The sequence below is a fragment of the Nyctibius grandis genome, chromosome 3 (genome assembly GCF_013368605.1).
Source record: "Nyctibius grandis isolate bNycGra1 chromosome 3, bNycGra1.pri, whole genome shotgun sequence".
In the NCBI taxonomy this organism is placed as follows: Eukaryota; Metazoa; Chordata; class Aves; order Nyctibiiformes; family Nyctibiidae; genus Nyctibius; species Nyctibius grandis.
Genome location: NC_090660.1, coordinates 11,474,935 through 11,495,627, shown reverse-complemented (window position 1 = coordinate 11,495,627; position 20,693 = coordinate 11,474,935). Strand labels below are relative to the sequence as shown.

The 20,693-nt window shown below is 47.1% G+C and overlaps 1 protein-coding gene across 3 annotated transcripts in view; it reads right to left on the bottom strand.

Moving 5' to 3' along the window:
• GFOD1 (Gfo/Idh/MocA-like oxidoreductase domain containing 1) overlaps positions 1-18,967 on the bottom strand; it is a 77,205-nt gene extending 58,238 nt beyond the window's left edge. The window contains exon 1 of one of the 3 annotated variants that reach the window (XM_068396766.1): positions 18,600-18,967. In XM_068396766.1, coding sequence (XP_068252867.1) covers positions 18,600-18,852 — 253 coding nt within the window. In that variant the 5' untranslated portion in view covers positions 18,853-18,967. Of the gene's footprint in view, positions 1-8,716; positions 8,780-15,240; positions 15,301-18,599 lie in introns of those variants that run through there. The other 2 variants (XM_068396769.1, XM_068396768.1) reach the window with 2 other exon arrangements.
• Between the last annotated feature and the right edge of the window lie 1,726 nt (positions 18,968-20,693).

The window sequence follows — 20,693 nt, the reverse complement described above, 5'->3', positions numbered from 1 at the left end:
AGCTTTTCTTAAAAAACTTTTTAAAAGCATTGTCTTGCACCTTGATCCCCCATTTGTGTCACCTGCAACTGTATAAACATTGAGCCTGAAATACTAATTTATTGCATTTTTCCCCCTTGCGGACTGATTGCCTGCACTTAGAGGAAGGTATTATCGGCAGAATCTGTTATCTCCCAGACCTCAGGTTGAGTAACACTGCTGTACTGTACCTTTAACCCCTCTTAAGACAAAGCATCACTCACATCATCACAGCTGTGTTTCTGTTGCTCTCTTTTTGATTCAAGCCATACCCTTTAATTCGCAGAGCAGAAATACTGCCCCAGGAGAAGAGAAAGCAGAGGATTTGTCTCATGCATTCCCACTCTGGAGACTGATAATAAACAAGAGCTTCGAGCAGGATTCGTTAGGACTTAAACATCCTCCTTGCTCCCCTCTCCAGACACAAAGCTCTGCTCATGTAGCCAAGGAATAATCTTAAGCCTTGCCTGACCTAGAAGAAACAACGCTGAGCAGATCAAGTGCCAGTCAGTTTGCTCTCCCTCTCTACAGGGGCCTGGCACAGCCACAAATCACTCTGAAGACACCCACATGCAATTTGTTGCCTACAAGCCACTGGCTGGGGACTCCTGGGGCTGCAGGGGTATGCTCAGGTATTGCACGCATTAGGAAGGTTCAGCCTGTGTCTCAACAACAAAGGTGGCTGCAGGGATGCTGTGAACAGCATCTTTTTACCATTGGGGAATTTGACTCCACTCAAACAGGACAACAAGTAAGTTTGTGCCCATCTAACCATAATGTTTCCTGCACAACTGAAATACACCGCAGGTGAACCCCTGCCAAAGCCAGACAGCATCGCAGCGCAGGCTGGGTTAATACATACCCATATTTACAGGCCATCGCTAAAAGCAGCTGGGTAGCATCAGCAAAACAAGGCAGATGGCAGGGCTGTGACACAGAGCTGAGTGTAGCAACCAAGGGCAAGGCCTGACAGAGCTCTAACCAGCACCATCCCCTTCCCAGAGCACAGGAGGAAAGCTTTGTCCTGGAGTCCCTCCTCAAAAACATCAAAATCCAGATTTTTAAACTGACTTTTACCCATTTTGTACACACAGGCTGAATTCAGGCTAGGTGACACTGTCTGCCTGTCTACAGTGTGTTTCAGCAACCAACTTGGGAAGAAGACAGCTCACATACTTGAACACACATGAGGCTATGCCACATGCAGAAACATCACAGGTCACTTCAAACAGACCTGTGTGTGGCAAAAACTTCTGAAGGTACTCAACAAGGATCTTATCAAATGTCTCATGGCTTATTGATGCTGAAACAGGTATTCACCACCTCTGCTTAACAAACAAAAGCCTTTAACTGTGCTTAACTTCTCTCTGCCTTCCTTTTCTTCTAGAGGAAGGCTAACTTTCCATCCTTCACCACCACTGTGATGTTCTCAGTAAGCTGCTGTATTTGGTGCCCAAAGCATTTCTGCCTGACCAGAACAGAGCTTGGTAGCTCAGTGAAGAGTCAGTGGTGCCAGATGGGTTTATTTCTCTGGTCAAGAGTCTTGATCTATGAAGTTCATCTCCACAGGGAGAGCATCTTGACAGTGTCTTTCTCTGGGAAGTTTAAGATTGTTCGAAGAAAACACAGTAAAGGGAACACACTACTTTATTTAACTCTTTTCACCACCAAAGTGTATGGCAAGCACTTTCACTTCCAAGGAGGGTTCATTAAATCACTGCATCTTAGTGTTGGAGATGTTACAGCTCCCACTGAAGTCAATGATGTCTTCCCCACCCTCCCAGCATCCCTCCCAGTTCACCCTTTCCAACTGCAATGCAAACCTTCCTCCAGGTCCTGCCTCAGCCCTCTCCTCCCAGCTGCATCTTGCTGCCAGTGACCCCACTCCCACCGCAGCAGCCCCCACAACACGTCCTGGGGGCAACTGCCGCCCAGTCCTTTCTAGGGAAGCAGCCCACAGCTTGGCAGTGGGAAGGAGATGGGGAATGTAGCCCACAGCTGGCAAGAGGGAGAGCGGGCAGGGAGTTTGAGGGTCACAGCCACAACCACCCAGCTACACCCTCTTTCCCCTTCCGTTTTTTTGCAAGCCCGGTCACGGCAGCACAGCCCACTGCTCTCCCTCCTGCTCTGGCTCTCTCCCATCCCCTCCCCTGCCAGCCCTTATTCAGCTGGTTTCCTCAGGCCAAATTTGTCAGCATCACAGGTGCTTTTCCACTTTCTGTATTCATCTCTTTTTTCCCCCGTTTCTAACGAGGGAGGTGTCTCATGCTCAGGCCCCTGAGAGCAGCCCCTCCCCTCTTATCATTTCACTGAAACACATCCTCCTCTTCCAGGCAAGGGTTATCTGGTGGTTTTGAGGGTGCGTTTTCAAAGACAAGAAATACCAAAGAACGCTACGGGCTTTGCACAAAGCTGGGCATGGCTTGCCACATTGCTGTTACATTCAAGGAACCTGCAGCAAGCATCTGGCTCCTGCTAAGCGGGGCAGAGGAGCGACTGAGGTGGTTTCTACCCTTAACTCAAGACTTCAACCACTGAACAGCCCACACTACTTACCCCCCGTAAGCCTCCTTCTTTAGCACTGCTTCCAGATGAAGCTAACAAGCCAAACGTAAGCCACCAAATGTAAGAAAATCAGCCACGCAGAAGCGATACAATATTCTGTGATTTGCCTAAAGCTTTGCTGCTGTGCAGATGGCAGCAGCGGCACAGCACAGCTACGGCCCACTGCCCGTATTTACAGCTTCACCATAAAAACTGCCCCAAGATGAAACTTGGCAACAAGGCATCAGCCATAAAGCAAACCCTACACTGCAAAGAAAAAAAAAAAAAGAAAGCATTTGTTTAAAAACCTTGGTCTGGCCACTTTTTTCAATCTCACAGAAGTGCTGAGACAATGCAACCAAATGGGTTTTTTCCGTTTCTTGTAACGCTGTGTTCAGCAGAAGACCAGTTTTTTTGGGAGTTTTGGACAAAACAATAATTGCTGGACAGACAGATTACTTTCTGCCAGTAGCAAATCAGAAGGCTTTCAGGTCTTTAGGTTTTAGGCACATGGAAATTCATTTAGGGTCATGCCTGGTAGCCCTGACACACTCCTAATACTCATCAAACTCTCATGGGCCAAATTTGGAAGATTTTGAATGACCAAAAATTTCAGAGACAGTGAGTTCTTTAGGGCTGTGGATCTTTTAGCACTTGACCTTGAAGGCAAATCTTCTTGAGTCTTTCCGGGTGCCTCCCACCAAGTAAAAGTCACCTCTGCACGGATGGCTAACGAACCGACTGCGTACAGGACAACTGCATCTATTCCACTGCTTTTCACCAACGGAGAGGGACGAACTGCCTAGGGGCCCTACCCTGCCCAGGCAGGTAACCTCCTTCCTACACGTAACCTGAAACACCCACTGCTGTACTGAGGCAGTCCGCAGGGACAACAGCATGCAACACGCCTGAGGTGAGGACTGGCAAGACTTTACGACACATCCACCTCCCTCCTCCTGCCCTAATCCAAGGACATCTCATTTTCTGGAAGAGCCCTGCAACTTAATGTCACCTCTGATCACTCACCACTGTTGATGTGCTACAAATCAATGGGCTCCGACACCTGCAGCTATGAACAGTGCTGAGAGTTTTCCCATCACTGTAAAACTTTGCTTGGGAGATGTGAAAAAGCACAGGAGAAAAGGATTTTCACAGCTGTGTTAAGGGCTATAGGATCTGTGAAACTGGAAATCAGAGACACATGTCCCCAGCTGCCCAAAGTGTTCTTCACGTGCTCCACCTTGTGTAACTTAATCCCATGGAAGAATGAAGACAACAAACTGCATCCATATTTTTGTGGGAAAGAGTTTGAGTTGCATGAGCACACAGGAAGATACTGCAATGAACACAAAAGATTAAATTCTTCTAGGAAACCTAGAGGTAAGTCTCAGATTACTCCACACAGGTCTTTTTTCTGGCTGTACATCTGAAAAGCAACAGGTCAGTTTAAACTAGTTTAATCCTACCAAAATGAACACTTGACTATAAACACCTTGTTTTGACTTAGGGGCCCGAATTTCCACTATTTTGCACCCCATGAAGAAATTTACAGTTGCTTGAACATTCAAAAGAAGAAGAAACAAGACCCAAGATTGACAACTCATGGCATTCTGAATGAATTATTCTCCAGTTCCTTTAAATAACGCACGTAAGGCATAGTGTTCCCCACATCATCCATGGTATTTTAATTAATATCCTAACTACTGTCCACATCAATCCATCTCTCGATCTTGTAATTACAGGTTTAGAGAGTGGGACAGCACAGCTGCATTAAATCAGAACAGAGGCTCATGGTACACAGTTCTCCTATCAGAGCCACAGAGTCTATCTTAGTCTGAAGCTCATTTTTCAACTTCTTCTCTGTGGCTATTTTTTTTTTTCATTTTTTTTTCTCTCTCAAGAAGCTATACCCACTGTTCGCTGCAAGCAAATTTAAATAGTACCATTACCCACACTTTTAATTTCCCTAATATTAGTTTCAGGCCCTAACAGGGTTTAAAGTGGCAGGCGAGCCCAGGAAAAAAGAATAGCTAGAGAGAAAAAGATGGAAAGGAGAGACTGAAAAGGTAATCTTATTACTAAAGATATGTATTCCGTGAATAATACTCAACTGCAAATTCATATATTTTTATTTGCTGGCAGGGCTTGAAGAATATTATACTCTCAGTTTTTCCTCCATTAACAGTTGTAGCAATTTTACAAGCCTATTGCCACAGCACAAGACCATTCGAAATTTGTTCTAGAGATTTTTGATACATAGACAAAGAATATATACACATATTTACACTCATTACAGTCTCTAGAGTATAATCCATATGATCTGCTTGGTTCCTACACTGAGTTCCCAGCTGTAAGCACCACATAATCCACATAGAATTTAGGCTAGCATACTTAGACCAGACAGACGGTTATAAAAACCTAGAAATATCCGTCCATCCTTGCCCTGGTCCGGAGCTGTGGTGCAAACACCTGACGTTTCCGACCAGGAAGCTTTATCAGCGTGGATACTATCTGCTAGAAAGACTCTGAAAACAGGCAGTCCTCTCAAATAGAGGGCCAAAACCATGCCCTGCCAGTGCCTTGGTAAAATATATATTCTTTAGGAATAAAAAAGTTTCTTATACTTCTAAGCTATTAAATTAACCTTACAGCATAGGCATCTCATGTGCTGTTAATTATCTGATGCATCATTTTCAGTGGAAGGAGATGTAAGAGTCATTCCTTCCCAGAGCAAGCAAAAGCCTCAAAATCCACTCCTTATTCATTACACCAAAGAGCTCACAAGGCCAGGTAATATCACACTTGTTACACTACATTTAAGACTCTTCAAGGGAACCTTTAATGATTTGCCAAAATCTGATTCAGCGGTTAGAGCATCACCCCACAGTTTTCTTTTGAGCACCGAGCAAAGGAAATGCTTTCAAACACCCCACCTATTTATGGACTTGGTGAAACGCACTAACATGCAGATGTAGCCAGAACGGGAAAGGCATCGCCCGTGGCCCCAGACAGTGCAATTCCATCTGGCACAAATTCCCTGTAAGCACGATTACACCAAGACGGTACATGACAGCTCCAGCAGCTCCCAGCACCCTACTCACTTTCACCCAGAGCTCTCAGATGATTCTGCCCGATGCAGAAGGGCCTAGGCAAGCACTCCACAGGGCTGAAAAAATGACCAGACCTGAAATTAAGTATCTTTTTACATTTAAGCACCTCCAAATCTGAACTTGCTCACATCAGCTTAAGCTGATGCTCAAGGTTGTCTTTGCAACCAACATGACATACCCGTATGCTATTGTCTGTCTTCCAAAATGGCATTTGCTCCAGTCAGCCCAGAAAGGCCCTGCCCGTTTGCTAAAGAAAGGGGTTTCCCAGTGTGCAGAGGGCCATATCATATACTAAAGAGAAACCCATACTTCATCAAAAATAAATACACAAGTCTCCCAGCTGCTGGGCCATCACTGCTCGTAGCAAGCTGGCTTAATAAGATTTTTTTGTAGCATCTGTTAAATAAAGCTCCAACACTGAGAAGATTATTACTGGCATTAATAACCCACAAAATATTCAGTGCCAGATACAATCCTCAGACTTGACACAGCCACAGATCACTGAGTCCCAGCCATGAATCTTCCTCAGAGAAGGGAATCCCTCCAACAGTCCTTGCAATTCCTTCACCAGCTGCCCTGTAGACATTAAAAAGGGAGACCAACAGGAGAAGCATACAGCTTATTTTCCACTGGGAATGGAGTTTCTCTGCACTGTCCCCATTCCTCTCTTCCCACCCTGGTTTTAGACCACCTGCACAACCATCCAGGGAAAAGCCCCAGCCAGAGTGACAGAGATCGGTCCTCCTTCCAGCAACTCAGACACGTTTGTCATGATCACCAACGTTCAGTCACAGTGGGTGCCGCGGTGAGAGAGAAGAGCAGGCATCAGAGGACCCAGCTTCTGTCCCTGTCACCAGTCTCCCACACAAGCTTCAGCAAGTCTCTAAATTCCTCTGTGCTCCCCCATCCCCAATCTGTAGTTTTGGGAGCCCTGAAAGATGAAATCAGCTTCAGGAAGGCAGGTAAACGCAATCTAATTAAAATACACAACCTACGTTACGCAGAATGAAAGCTCAGGACAGAAATCCTCAAGCCTATTCTCATCACGTCACTCTTGCTTAGAGTAGATAGGAGTCTCAAACACGCACCAAGGGTATAATGCAACAATTTTATCCCCACCTGACACGTAAGGGGTCAGGTCTCTCTGCACACAGATGGCAGCAGGTGTGGTCTCAGCAGTTGCTGAAACATCTGTGCACATCAGGCCTTGTGAAGGATCACCTTTGCCTACGTGAACAAATCCATAATTTCAAACAACGACCACCACAGTGCCAAGACAACTAAATTTATATGAAGAGCTGCGAGACAGCACTATAATCAAAGGCATAAGTAAGTCTGCTAGCTAGCATCGAATCTCACAAGCAAACAGATCAGCATTTACGAGACAGAAGTGAGATGGCTTGTGAACATAGACCTTTCCTCATTTTAGGCATCAGACTACTTTTTCCTACTGATTAGATGGTGAAGTCCAGTAAAAATTACAGCCAGAATTACATTTCAGGTCCATGATTCTCTCAAGCTACGCCGACAGTCGCAGACCATGTCCAAATGTACTTCAGCTAGTTTAGCAAAGACGTCAGCCCTGCAAACCGAGCACCTCACGACACAGATTTTTAAGTAGAATTCTTCAGCCACATGAATAATGAGTCCCGCCTGTTAATCAAGGATACAAAACTCAGGACACCTTCTCGTGTATTTGGATAACGCTGTATCTTGTTTCCACAAACTAGTCTCAGGGAGCGCCGCTTAGCACTCTGCCTCAAAAATGAGTCTTTATCAGGGCATCTCATACTGTTTAACCACGAAGCATCTTTCACAACACTAAATTGTTAAGTTCCTTCAAAGCACGCAGCAAGTCGCAAGAGAATTCTGCAAGCTCCGCCATGCTCATTCAGTGATAGACTTTTGCAGGCTATGGCTAACATTTCTAAGCACCTCTGCTCCAAATATTTTCCACCTGATTTTTTATTCCTGCAGACATGCTGCCGTAACACGTTACACAAGCACAACCAGATCGAGCTGTGGAAATGCACAGATGTAGCTGTATCTTTGGATTTCTTTGATGAACTGGTGCAAAAGCGGTTTGCAAGCAAATTCCTACTTACATGGATTATTACACCTGACAAATATCCCTTTTAGGAATCAAGGATTTTGTCTTCAAGGAGACTACTGAAATAAGCAAAGGTTTGCAGAACCGTGTCCCAAGACTCCCACCAATCATTTCCTAAGTTGACAGAGATGCCTTTGCTGAGGGGACACAGATCTGCCAGGACAGGCTCTCCCTGCTGCGTGGTTAGTTTTCCTTTTGTGCCACATGTTCTCAGTAACGTCAACATAAATTTCAACTATTTCCTTTGATCCAGTAGAGCTTTACTTGCATTTACTGTGGAGCAAGTGAGATCAATCCGAGCTTTTACATGCATCTTTCAGGCACGTTTCTGGAATTTATTTTAATGTGCACGAGCTTGACCACAACTGTTCCAGACGTTCTCTGAGCTATTCTCTCTCCCCTTTCCTATCCCCATATGAAACAGTAACAGTTGCATTGTCTTTTATGGGCTGAGGAAGTGAAGGAAGGGGAGGGACTTCCAGGAATTTTTAATTTATATATTTTCCACCTTAATGTTGTGGTTTTTTTTTTTTTAATTTTTATACATATATGGAACTATATGTAATGCATTATGTATAGACACCAAGAGAAAGAATTCTGAGTGCTCAGCCTAGCCTTCGGTTTCACATTTTTAAGCAATGTCACTCCAGCCCAGAAAGGACAGCCACTATTTTATAGTTCTCTCTCCTTGCTTGACTCTATTTGGATTTTGAAAAGCTCTCTGTATTAAGGCTTATTAGCCACGTGAAGCCCAGTACCCTAGAGACAGTATTTAATTCAACCGTGACCTCCCTTCTGGGCATTTCCTGGCAAAACATGGCCAGATGGAAGAGCTAAAGACTGCCAAACATTCACTGCAAGGAGGTGCCAAAACAAGGGTCTTTATTGCTGATAAAAGCCATGGAAACATCAGAATGCAAAACAAAGTTGCTACCTTTTTTTCACCTCCATCTGCTTCACTAAAGCTGTGATTGCTGCTGTGATGGAATTGAAGGCATCGGTTTTCACCCTGAGGCTAAACTCTAGCACAGTAGCAAATGACAGAAGTAATTTTACTCCCTGTGTTATATCATTATGTTTATTCTTACATTACTACCAACCAAGTTCCTCACACCATGTCCTCATTTTCGGTGCTCTTCACCATGCTCATACTTGGGAGTCAGGCCTGATAAATAATAACTTTCATCATTAGCCCTGGCTGGGCTATAACGAAGGATGTTATTATCTCTTTCCAAAGGAGAAGAGAGGGTAAACTCTCATCCTCCACAATTCACTAAAATTCCTGTTACCCTGTGGGTCAGACTTGTGTATTAATAAGATCTGGTGTTCGTGCTATCCTGGATGTCAGTTCCACCATCTGGAAGTGCAGCTATAGGAGGCATCCACGGTGCTCAAGGGTAATTACGCTTACGCTTGCCAGGTGCATGAGTCTTGTCTGGCATTAGTGTTCGGCGCCGGCTGTGCGGTACAGCAAGGCTCAGCCTCCTCTGCTCTTCACCACCACAGTTTTAGCATAGCCAGCTCCTGAACAAGCACAGAAAAAAACTCTTTAGACCTTTTGTGGACATTTGCTCAAAGGCCTCCAAACTCACAGTGACCCACAAGCCAGACACGATTCCTCCCAGTGTTCATAACAACAAACCACCTAAATTAATACATCAGCCACCTTTACACAGAGCACAGCTGTACGAATACAACCAGAGCTGGACTACACCAGTAACGTGGACACATTTATACCAGCTGAATGCCCTAAATGTATATGCAACTGTCAATTTATGCCTGCACAGGAGCGGGAATAACCTGTACCAAATACAGATGCCATTATGTTGGCAGAACAGCGTTCACACCAGGAGTCACACCAGCTGGACTTCTATGGCCGTGCAGCAATTATTACATTAAAGAAATCATACCCCTTGCAGTCATAATTACACTGGTACAAAAATCTACGTGCAGACCAGGCCTTAAATCAATTTAGGGAACCTACACAAGGGATTATTCTTGTTTAATTACACAGCCATTTAAATCAATTTGTTTAAATCAAGACTTAAGACCTGAAATCATTTTTTGTTACCTGCATGCACACTGACCTTCTAAATTAAGTCCCTGACTTTGACAGCTCACTCTTATGAGCTAATAGTTTACTATATGAATAATAAACAAAAAGCAGTAGGGTAAACGCCCCTGCTTTGGTAGTTTGAGGAAACCAGAACAATTCGTAGCAACTCCGGATAACGCTGTGGCAAACTGATATTAAGGGTGTTGTTGCATTGCAGCAGCCTGTGAAAAACACCGATCTCGGCCTTCCCAGAAATTTAACTCCATTTTCATCCTCGGTGCTTTGCCACCACTATTGCTAAATGGGCAAAGTCTACTGCACATACAAAGAAAAGGACAGTAAGTTGTAACATGCTCCAACACAATTTACCTAGCTCTCAAACAAAAGCAGACAGAACAATGTATTTAGCATCTTGCAGAGTTTTTACCCTGCCTCCATCAGGGGCTGTGCTCAACTATCCATGTCTGGAGTCATACAGCAAATCTCTGTCATGTAGTGTCAATCTTGGCCATGAGAGGACTTAAAGAAAGAAAGAAAAAAAAAAAAGAGAGATGTGGGGTTTCTACGAGACAATGGTCACGTACTGAACGAGCCATGTCCAAGGGGGTGGTAGTAGGTGGTGATGAACTGACCAATCATAACGGCGAGCAAGGACCTTGGCTACTGAGACAAGCGAAATATGTAGAAGTCGAAACAAGATTGATACAAGAAGAATGTCATGACAGCATAGTATGGCCTGTTAGCATAAACCAATTAGAACTAATATAGAGGCGCGTGGACAAAGCATGCTCACCAATCATATTAGTACATGTAAGGTATGTTAACCAATTAGGATTAAGACGACACGCACACAGAGCGTGCACGGTAGTGAAATAGTATAAATGTACCCTCAGATACGCGAATAAATGAGATTTGCTTAACGACCAACTAAGTTCCACGACGCAATCCACGAGAGGGCTCGGAGTAAATGCACGCAGACCAATATGGTCGTTAAGCAAATCTCATTTATTCGCGTATCTGAGGGTACATTTATACTATTTCACTACCGTGCACGCTCTGTGTGCGTGTCGTCTTAATCCTAATTGGTTAACATACCTTACATGTACTAATATGATTGGTGAGCATGCTTTGTCCACGCGCCTCTATATTAGTTCTAATTGGTTTATGCTAACAGGCCATACTATGCTGTCATGACATTCTTCTTCTATCAATCTTGTTTCGACTTCTACATATTTCGCTTGTCTCAGTAGCCAAGGTCCTTGCTCGCCGTTATGATTGGTCAGTTCATCACCACCTACTACCACCCCCTTGGACATGGCTCGTTCAGTACGTGACCATTGTCTCGTAGAAACCCCACAGAGAGAGAAGAGAGGCAACAGTGGGAAGCTTGAAAATCTAGTGATTTTATTTGCCCAACGCATTTTGCCTTCTCCACATTTATCCACACATTCTTCCTTAATTCCTCTATTATTTAACATTCTTCCAAAACCTGGAACAGAAGCAGGACACAAGTCCTTTATCTGCAGAGCTCCCACTCAAAATCCACTGTCCTTTACCTACACTAAGCACTCAGCAGAACAAATCCCAACACCCAGCAACAAGACAGAAAGTCACAGAGGGAAGGTGTGTTGAAGAGGGTTCAGAGAGCTCAGCACCACAGCAGGTGTCAGAACGAAGGCACAAAGCTATGCAAAAAAAAAAAGCATAACAACAAAAATAAAAGATCTGTTTTCCACGTTATAGGGCCCTATCAGTTAGGGATGCAATAATTTACTCCAGAAGTTAAATAATTACAATACTCAGCCTGGACACAGCTCTAACAGTACAAACACAGCTTTTATGAGGACCTCCTCTCATCTTCTCATAGGAGAAAGCTATACTACACATTTCTGTTTGTGTAAGGGCATCCGTGGCACAACTGTGCCATTTTAACCAAAAAAAGTTGCACAAGATGCTGTCTACATGACATCCACTCTACCAACTGTGCCAGCAAGAGAAACACAAAAGGTGATCCCCACTAGCACAGCCACGAGGCCGGACACGCGTGCCTACACCTTTAGCAGCAATGCAGTAATGCCTGCTTTGTTCACGGGAGATGATTTCACTGTTTCCAGCCCTTTCCTAGTTAACAACACATTAGTCAAATCTTCGTCAGCCACATCAGAAGCCTAAGAGAGCTACTTACCTCTTTCAGCCATCTTCAACACCAAATCAAGACATCACAGCATTGCTAATGCCAGCACATCGCCGTTAACAGCGACAAGAATGCCCTGAAAGGACCTGTGATGGAAATGGCACTAGTGCGCACTAATCTTTGCACAGCGGAGTTCTTCCACTACCACAGACTGCAGGAAAAACAGCTGTATTTGCCACCATTGCCAACACCAATGCAAGACCAGAACAGTGCAAGAAGAATAGTGTTCGAAGTGCAATGAAACAGAGAGAGGCCTTAAGGACTTGACTACGTAAAGATGAAAAACAAGACAAAAGCCCCCTCTGACTGGTGTATTTAAAAGAAAGTCAGATTTCTCATCAAAATATCACCGCCCTGACTACGGGCTCTGCCTAACAAAGTGTGACAGACCAAACACGGGCAGTGGCAGAGGCCAGCACCACTCTCGCTTCCTTTGCTGCTCCTGCGCCAAAGGTCCGAGCCCCTGGCAGCTGAGCAGCTGAAGGAGGGTGTCCGTGCTCTGGCATCCCATTTTGCCATTTAAATCACAGGGAAAAGTAGGGTGCCTGAGGGCTTGGGCATGCATTTGTTTCAGCCAACTCACCTACAGGGCACGGTCACCTCTGACAGAAGAGCAGAAAGCTGAAGGACCTTAACTTTCTAAACTGAGAACGCTGCTCCTTTTCACATCTCTACGGCCTCCAGTTGAGTGGGCACAAGACTAGACCCACAGCAGTCCTCAAGAGGTTCATCCCATCCTGCTTCAGCTGCCCACACTGGTCCAGAAACAGCAACTCGTCTTCACAGCCTTTGGGATCCCCAAGGCCAGGCACTCTGTTTTAAAACAGCACGGAGGAAACTGCAGCAACACAAACTGACCCAAGTGGATACAGGATCACAATGGCAGTCTTCATGTCTAACATGGTTTAATACAACCACTTCAATCACAACTGGCTGTTCCTTCATGTAGGCAAACATGGGTGCGTCATCATGGCATGAGCTCAGTACCCCAGTATCTGAAGTCTGGTCCATACTGGGCTCCAAACCCACCCTAGCACTGCAGCAGCAGAACTGGTGGTTACTTTCAGACAGAAGAGGACAATTGGGAAAAATGAAAACACACCTTTGATTTGAAGGCCAGAAACGAAACAAGTGGGGTTCTTTTTGTCTGATTTTTTTTTAATTATTTTGTTTTTTAAACAGCACCTGAACAGTGCTCTCTACCTTAACTGTCTCAGATGCCCAATCTCACAGCATCTCTGTAGGAGTTCTACAGGAATAACACTGCAATTAAAGTTCTACAAGACTAAAAGGAAAAGGTCAATGGAAGAGCTAGGTGCCATTTTCTGTGGTATACCATCACCACTCAAGTAGGAAGACTTGCAGCTGATCACCAGCAGGCTCTTCGGACAGACTGTCTAATATGTGCAAAAAAGGCATCATAACCTTTGCTAGCTCTGCTGATTAAAGATAGACAGCACTTCATCTGACTTTTTCTTTTGCAATAAGATGACCATAATTCACATTTAATATGCTGCAAAGTCATCTGCCTTCTAAGTACAAGAGCGTGTTCTGCTGAAAGTCACTGCTGTTAGGTCAAATTTAAACTCAATATTGCAGGACAGATATTACATTGCTATTAATAATAAATAATCATGATAATGTTTTCCCTTAATAAAGCATCTCATCCCAAAGGATCCCAATCACTTTACAAACTCTGGACCAAGTTCTATCCACTGCTACAACCCTGTAACCTCTGCCTGATTTGCATGGGTGCAGAGGAATGTAGAAATTAATTAGAGATTGCATCAGATCTGTGAATTACTTCACTGCAGCTGATGTTCCTCCCACTTCAGGGGTCAATCCAGAGATCCCTGTCAGTGCTTTAACAAGGGATTCTCAAAAATATCATCCAGACAGCAGGCCTGTACTGCAAGTCTGTGCGATGCCCGTGATTCCTGGGAAGGAGTGGGAAGGTGAGGATCTGAGCAGTACTATTTTTGTTTCTCTCTAAATAAAGATGCTCCCTCATGACCACAGTCAAGTATAGAAAAACGACTAGTTAGCAAACAAATTTAAGTGCTCCTTAAGAGAAACAACCTCTGGAGGGCTGGGAAAGTCATACTCTGTATAGTCCCCAGGCAGAACGGACTCCTACCATGTGCTACTACAATATAAACATTTTAAAAAGTAATACTCTGTAGACATGGTTGTGAACACATGCAGTGAATATTCAGCACACAGCTCAGCATTCCTGGCCTTAAGTTTAAAGAGTAAGCAAAACCACTGTAAATAGAATTAAGGGTAACATCTCCAGAGACATGCTTTAAAGAACATCTGGCACTTGACTCTTCCCAAAAGCAAAACATTTGCTCCCCAGAAACATTTATGTGAACCTCAGGAGTAAGTTCTCTTTAGCCGAGTTGACTTGAGTCAAGCACCAACAGGACCAGAAACTCAGAAACAGCTGTGACTTCCCCTTCCACTCAGAGATGAAATGTCATCAAGGACCTCTCAGAACCACCTGCAGTAAATCACTTCACCTGATGTGGCAGCTGTTCAGTCACACTGGGCAACCATTGCAGTCAGGATCTGAAGAACGACATATTGAATTGAACAAGGCAGAGGGATTACACTGTGAGAAGTCATGCGTTGACAACTTTGAACTAGGTAGAGGGTCATATTTTATTGTCTGTACCAGCAATCTTCTGATGCTGAGCACAAATAGGAACTCTGGTGACATATTTTGTCCCTGTATGCAAACACATCTCCCATGCCTGATGAGGCCTGGGATACAACTGTATTCCTGATGCACGTGTGCAGGGGAAAAGTAGACCACTTCTGGCAGACATGCCAAACTTTTCAGCTCAGCAAGAAGGGAAAACACCCTTATTCAACACAAAGACTGTTTTCTACGCTTACCCAAACATTCAACCACTGATCTCTCTTGACCACCAAGCAGCAAGCCAGTTGGGACATTAGTTTTGCATTATGCAAGTGGCCAGCAGCCACAACTACAGGGAATGAGTACAAACAGCAATAAACAAAAGAGCTCTCAAGCAAGCGGGATAGATTGGAGCAGGAAAGGGAAAGGGTCGATCAGCCCCGTTCTGTAGAAGCAAACATGGAATTTGATTCCTTTCACACAGATGTGACAGAGGCCACCAGCGTACTTCACATAAAACACCATGGGTTTTATTCGTGCTTTCAAGTCAGCATCCAAACCAACCTGGTTTCCAATTTTCTCCTGAACTTGGTCCGTTCCAGAGACTTGCCCAACATTGGTCTAGCTCCTAAGAACAGTGCCGTACAGAGTCTGACCCAGCTCAGGATCCTGTTTCTAACAGAGATGATCAGCAGACGCCTAGAGGAAAAATTAACAGGGCAACTTTAAAGCTGCATTTCTCCCATTTTCTCCCCTTCCAACCTTCCAGGAAGCCACAGTTTGGGGACTTCTTCAGCTGGGGTGTGTATTCACACATTTGTGTTTTAATAGTGGCTGATGGGCTACCATGCCAAAAATGCACTTAAAGCAGCAATACATCTACATGTCAGACATACCAGTGAAAACAAAGCAATCACGTTTTTCCCACTGCGTGGTCTGAGTTAAACACAGCTGCAGGGACACCTGTTTCACCCCACCTTCATCTCCGGAGTCCGCATCAGAAATAGGCCAGAGTGGATCTGAACGTGCTGCAAATTCAGAGTGTAAACACAGCTCTAGATGGGCCACGCAAACACTGACAACTGCTTCCCCGGGCTCTACTTTTTAATAATGAAACCTCCCCAAACGAAAACACAGCTTTGGGCAACAAGCCAGTTTAAAATAAAATACAGGTACAAAAGAAAAGTTGGTCCCTGTCTCTTCCTGGGCCAGATATGCCTCCCCTCGTATGCAAGCCAGACCTGAGCGTATTAACAAATAACCCATGTCTTTCTCAACTTTTTCTGCTGCAACGCAGGGCATCATGTTTAGTCCTCCTGAAGCCTCCATCTATGAGTAAAACCTCTGGTATCCCTGTCTATGTCCTATCACTAGCTGCTGCATAATGTTTCTCGTGTGAAGTCTCAAGAGGAAAAAAAAAATCAAGCTGAAAAAAGAAAAAAAAAGATAAGACCCACATCCTTTCCTTGTCATAGTAAGGAATGTTTTCCCAGCTTCTGCTTTCCTCAATCTATACAACATTGCTCCTGCTTACCAGGGGCTTTTGAAACCCCCAGTTGCTGAATGCAATTGCCCTCCTCCTCTCAAAACAGAAAATCCAGTGATTAAAGCAAAATAATCACTCCCTGGCACAGCAGTTCCCAAGCCACCAAGCACAAGCAGGACCAGGAGAAGGAGCTGCCAGGGGGGAGGTATTCTTCTCAGCAGTTTGGGAGCCACTGCTCTAGCCCCATGTTTGCATCTGTATGACCATGCAAGAACTTTCAATGTTACAGATCAAATCCCTGAATTAAAAAAAAAAAAAAAAAACCACACAACAAAACAAAAAAAACCCCACAATCCCAAAACAACCAAACAGTAAAAGTTTAATTCTGAAATAACTGAAGAGTTATTTATAGTCCAAGAAATATTTCTGCAAATAATGATCCTTTAAGTAATACACTAAAAAGAAAAAAAAAATATCACGTTGCACGTTACAACCTTGTAACATGTTTAATCCCTACTTAATGACCATTCCATAAGCTTTCGCACACATTTCCCTACCACTGCAACATGCAAATAACTAACATTGGGGAATGGCAGGAAGACAAATTAACTAGAGGTGAAAGGGAACTGAGAATGGTACAGTACCAATCAATAGGGAGAAAACACCTTTTTTTTTTCCCCCCTCCAGGCTGTTGCTAGCAGATTGCATCAGCAAGTTATCAGTAACATCTCAGCTACACCAATTCACCAATTGTCAGCATCATTCATAAATTCAGCACATGTTCAGGAACAGATTTTTTTTTTTTTTTCTTCTTTGGCTGCAAATATTCAGAGTGGGCCAAAACATAATGATACTTTAAGCCCTCTGGAAAAATCATACCAATTGTGTTTCTTTGTTTTCTCAGAAATTTTGTTCTTGCACTAGTTGCCTCGTGTCTGGCTGAAACCTCACGGGACTCTACCTCTAGGAGAACATGCAAGCTGGGACACTTCCAAGCGCAACACCTGCAGGGAAGTGTGTCACAGGACAGCTGACACAATTGTCGCTAAATTCACATCTGTCAAACATGAAACCTTGTACCTTGATACTGTCTTTTATTCGTGTTTTGTGGGATATGTATTTCTACATTACAAACCCATCTGCACATCGTTCTGGCAAGCAAGTCAGGCTTCTGGTGCAAGCGTTGCATCTTGAGGAAAAAAATCAAAAGTATATTATAAAAGACAAGTAAATGCTCTGACCCAAAGATAAGCATTACAAGAAAGTAACACTGAGCAAGGTTTCCAGACAAATGCCTACAGTATACTTAAGTTTTTTTTAGGCACCGCCTTAATTCCTTTAATTGCTTAATTTTAAAGGCTGAAAACACTAGCTGGCTGCGATATTAGCAGCGTTTGAATGGTAACTAATTCTAATGAGCACGCCAGTAGCAACTTAACACTACGACAGGCCACACACATTTATGAGGCTGAAAGCGATAGCCATCAGCCTACATAGCTGCAGCCCCAGAGCCAAACCAGCCACCCTGACTCCTTAACCTCAACGCGCTCTGCAACCACGACTCACGGCATTTTCCCACTTTCACCTTTTCCAACCTACATTTGCAGGGATAAATTAAGACTTCCTTACTCCGGAGGGTACTCCCACTAAAATCCATCAGAAAACAAGTGTTTAAGGACCAGGGATCACGAAGCTGAAAGAGCAGAGCCCAGACATACGCTCACCTAAAAGACAGCGAGATGCGGCCCATTTTTGCACGCCTAAAACCAGAGCAGCTCAGCACGGTGCGTGCCTACTTTCTCAGTCCCTCCTCCCCTTTGTACGTGACCTTAATTAAACTTCGGGTGTAAAAACGTTTCCTTTTGCTGTCGCCGTTTCCTGCCTCCCCCTCCGGTTTGCAGCTGGGGACCCGGGGCCGGGCGGCACAGCCGGCACCCCCCACCCCCTCCAGCAGCGTGGGTGTCCCCAGCGCGGGAGCGATGCTCAGCTCCCCGCTCCCAGACGCGGGCAGGATGATTATTTTCTCCTTTTTACAGTGACTTTCTCCTTTTTACCGTGACACGGAGGACACCTGCTCCGCTCCCTCCCCCGCTCCGTGGGCTGGGTGTCGGGTCCGGCCCTGCCGAGGCTTGCCCGGGCACCCCGGAGGGGCGGGTGCCTGCTGCCAGGGACCGCACCGGCGGGGGCCGGGGACGCGGGATGTCACACCGGGCTGCCGCAGCGCCCTTCCCCGCCGCCTCTCGGCCTGCCACAGCGGGCAGCGCCGGGCACCCGCGGCTCGGCCAGCCCCTCTCCAAACGAACGGGGAAGGGCGCGTGGGGGAAGCAGAGCAGAGGAAACACCCCGCGCTGAGATGGGGTTTCACTTCATTCAGCCCGAGGAGAGCGCGAAGCCCCAGCCCGGAGCCCGCAGCGGGGTCGCCCCCCCCCCAACTCACCCAAGGTCTTGACGGCGACCTGCCGGGTGAGCGGCGGCGGCAAGTTGACGCAGACCAAGTCGACGTCCTGGTGCAGCAGCACCTCGTCGATGCGGCTGGTGTAGAAGGGGACGCTCATCTCCTTGGCCAGCTCCTCCGCCTCCTCGGGCGTGCGGCCCCACAGCGCCTTCACGGCGAAGCCTTCTGCCTTCAGCAGCGGCACGATCACCCGCGCCGTCAGGCCGGTGCCGAACACCCCCACCCCGGGCAGCATGGCGGCGGCGGCGAGGGGCGAGGCAGGCGGCACGGCACGGCGAGGCACTCCCTCCTTCCCTCAGCGCCGGCCGGAGCGGGGCGAGGCGGCCGCCGGGAGGGCGGGAGAGGGAGGCAGCCCCCGCTGGCTGCTGCCGCCGCCGGGGCCGGGACCAGCCGCCCCCCGCCTCAGCAGTGCCGCGGCCGCCGGCTGCCCCGCCATGCCCGCACCATCACACACGCCTCCGCGGAGGCGCCGGCGCTGCCCTCCCTTAAGAGACGCGGGGCGGGCAGGGACAACCCCCTCCCCCGGCAGAGGCGGCCAACAAGCGCGGCGGGCGGCGGCGCGGAGCTCAGCGCAGCGCCTCTGCCATGTTCGCCGCGGGCGCCCGCTCGCCGCGCGGAGGGCGGGGCCTCGCTGTCACCTCCCGGGTGTTCCTGCACCGCCCGCCCCGCCCCCGCCGCACCATTGGCCGCCGCCCGCCCTGGCCCCGCCCCGGCACCGGCACCGGCGGGCGGCGGGGCGCTGCGGGGCGCCCCCTGGGAGCCGCCGGGCGCCGCCTGGCCCGCCCCGCCGCCGGCAGCCCGGTGTACCCCGGCAGGGCGGCCGGGCCGTCAGCCTCAGCGGCCGCCCTCGCCCCGCAGGTGCTGTCCGAGGGCCCGCGGGGGTTTCCTGTCCGCCTGGCGGGTCGGTTTCGGGGTATTTCCCCCCGCTCCACCGGGCACGGAAGACCCCCCTCCTCCTCCCCTGTGGGAGAGCCGCTGAGGGGCCGTGGTGATGGGGCGCCGCGGGGGTCACGTCCGGTAAAGGCACAGGAGAACCGAGAAAGCCACAGTGGCAAACTGGTGTGAGCTGGTCTGTCCATTGGCCTTAGGTCCGTCTGCTCCCGGGAGAGTTCTCCAGAACTTTGATGTCCTGAAGCACAAGGGGAGCTGCCCCGAACCCTGGCACAGCGCTGGACCCCGCATGGGCCCCCTCAGCGGGCTCCCCCACTCCCACTATGCCCACCCGGCCCAGGCCCCCACCACCCATCCCATACCGACCAGTCGCTCAGTTGCCCCCTTCACAAACACCACATCTCTTCAGCTTTGCTGGTGATGTTGGTTCACGTTGGAAGGACCAACCAGTGAAATCCAGCCCTGCAGAAGAGCCAACTCTCCAGCACCGCTGCAGTGCCCCGTGCCAGCTCCTGCTCTTCCCATCTTTGCCCCTGACCAGGCTGAACAATGGGCCTCCAGAGCTGTGCTCCTACCAGCCCCAGGGCTACCAGGTGGGCCCAGGAGCGGCCAAGGATGGCAGCGTCCTTCGCCCGGCGCAGGTTTGTGCAGAGCACGTTCTCACGGAGGTGAACCTATGCCCTGGCTCCACGCACAGGTCAGCGGGTCTGAATACAGGGTAGCTCCGGCGAGTGCCACACAGTTACACTGGTGTGTCTCTCACTCTTAAAAAAAATTATTATGAAACTTCCTGATTCCAGTTAACGGATAAGAATAAAGATGTTATTTTTCCACATATTGTCTTTTTTACCAGTTCCTAAGAGAAGGGTAAGGAAGGAAAGGGAGGAAGGAGTGAGAAAAGAGGAAAGGGGAGAGGAAAGGGAAAAGGAAAGGGAAAGAAAAGACAAAAGAAATTAAAAACCTTCCCTATATTCAACTCCTGGAAATGTGCCAGGGACAATGTTGCAAACGTAGTCCATCAGTGTTCAAAAAATCAGGCTTGGGAGCCAGAACTCCTTTCCCATATTTTATAAAGATGTGGGGTTTTTTTTTCCTGCCACCATCTCACAGCAAGCACTTCTTTATTACAAAAAAGCACAGACGCTGAAAGGATCGCCGCAAGTTAAACATGTTTTGCTTTCCATG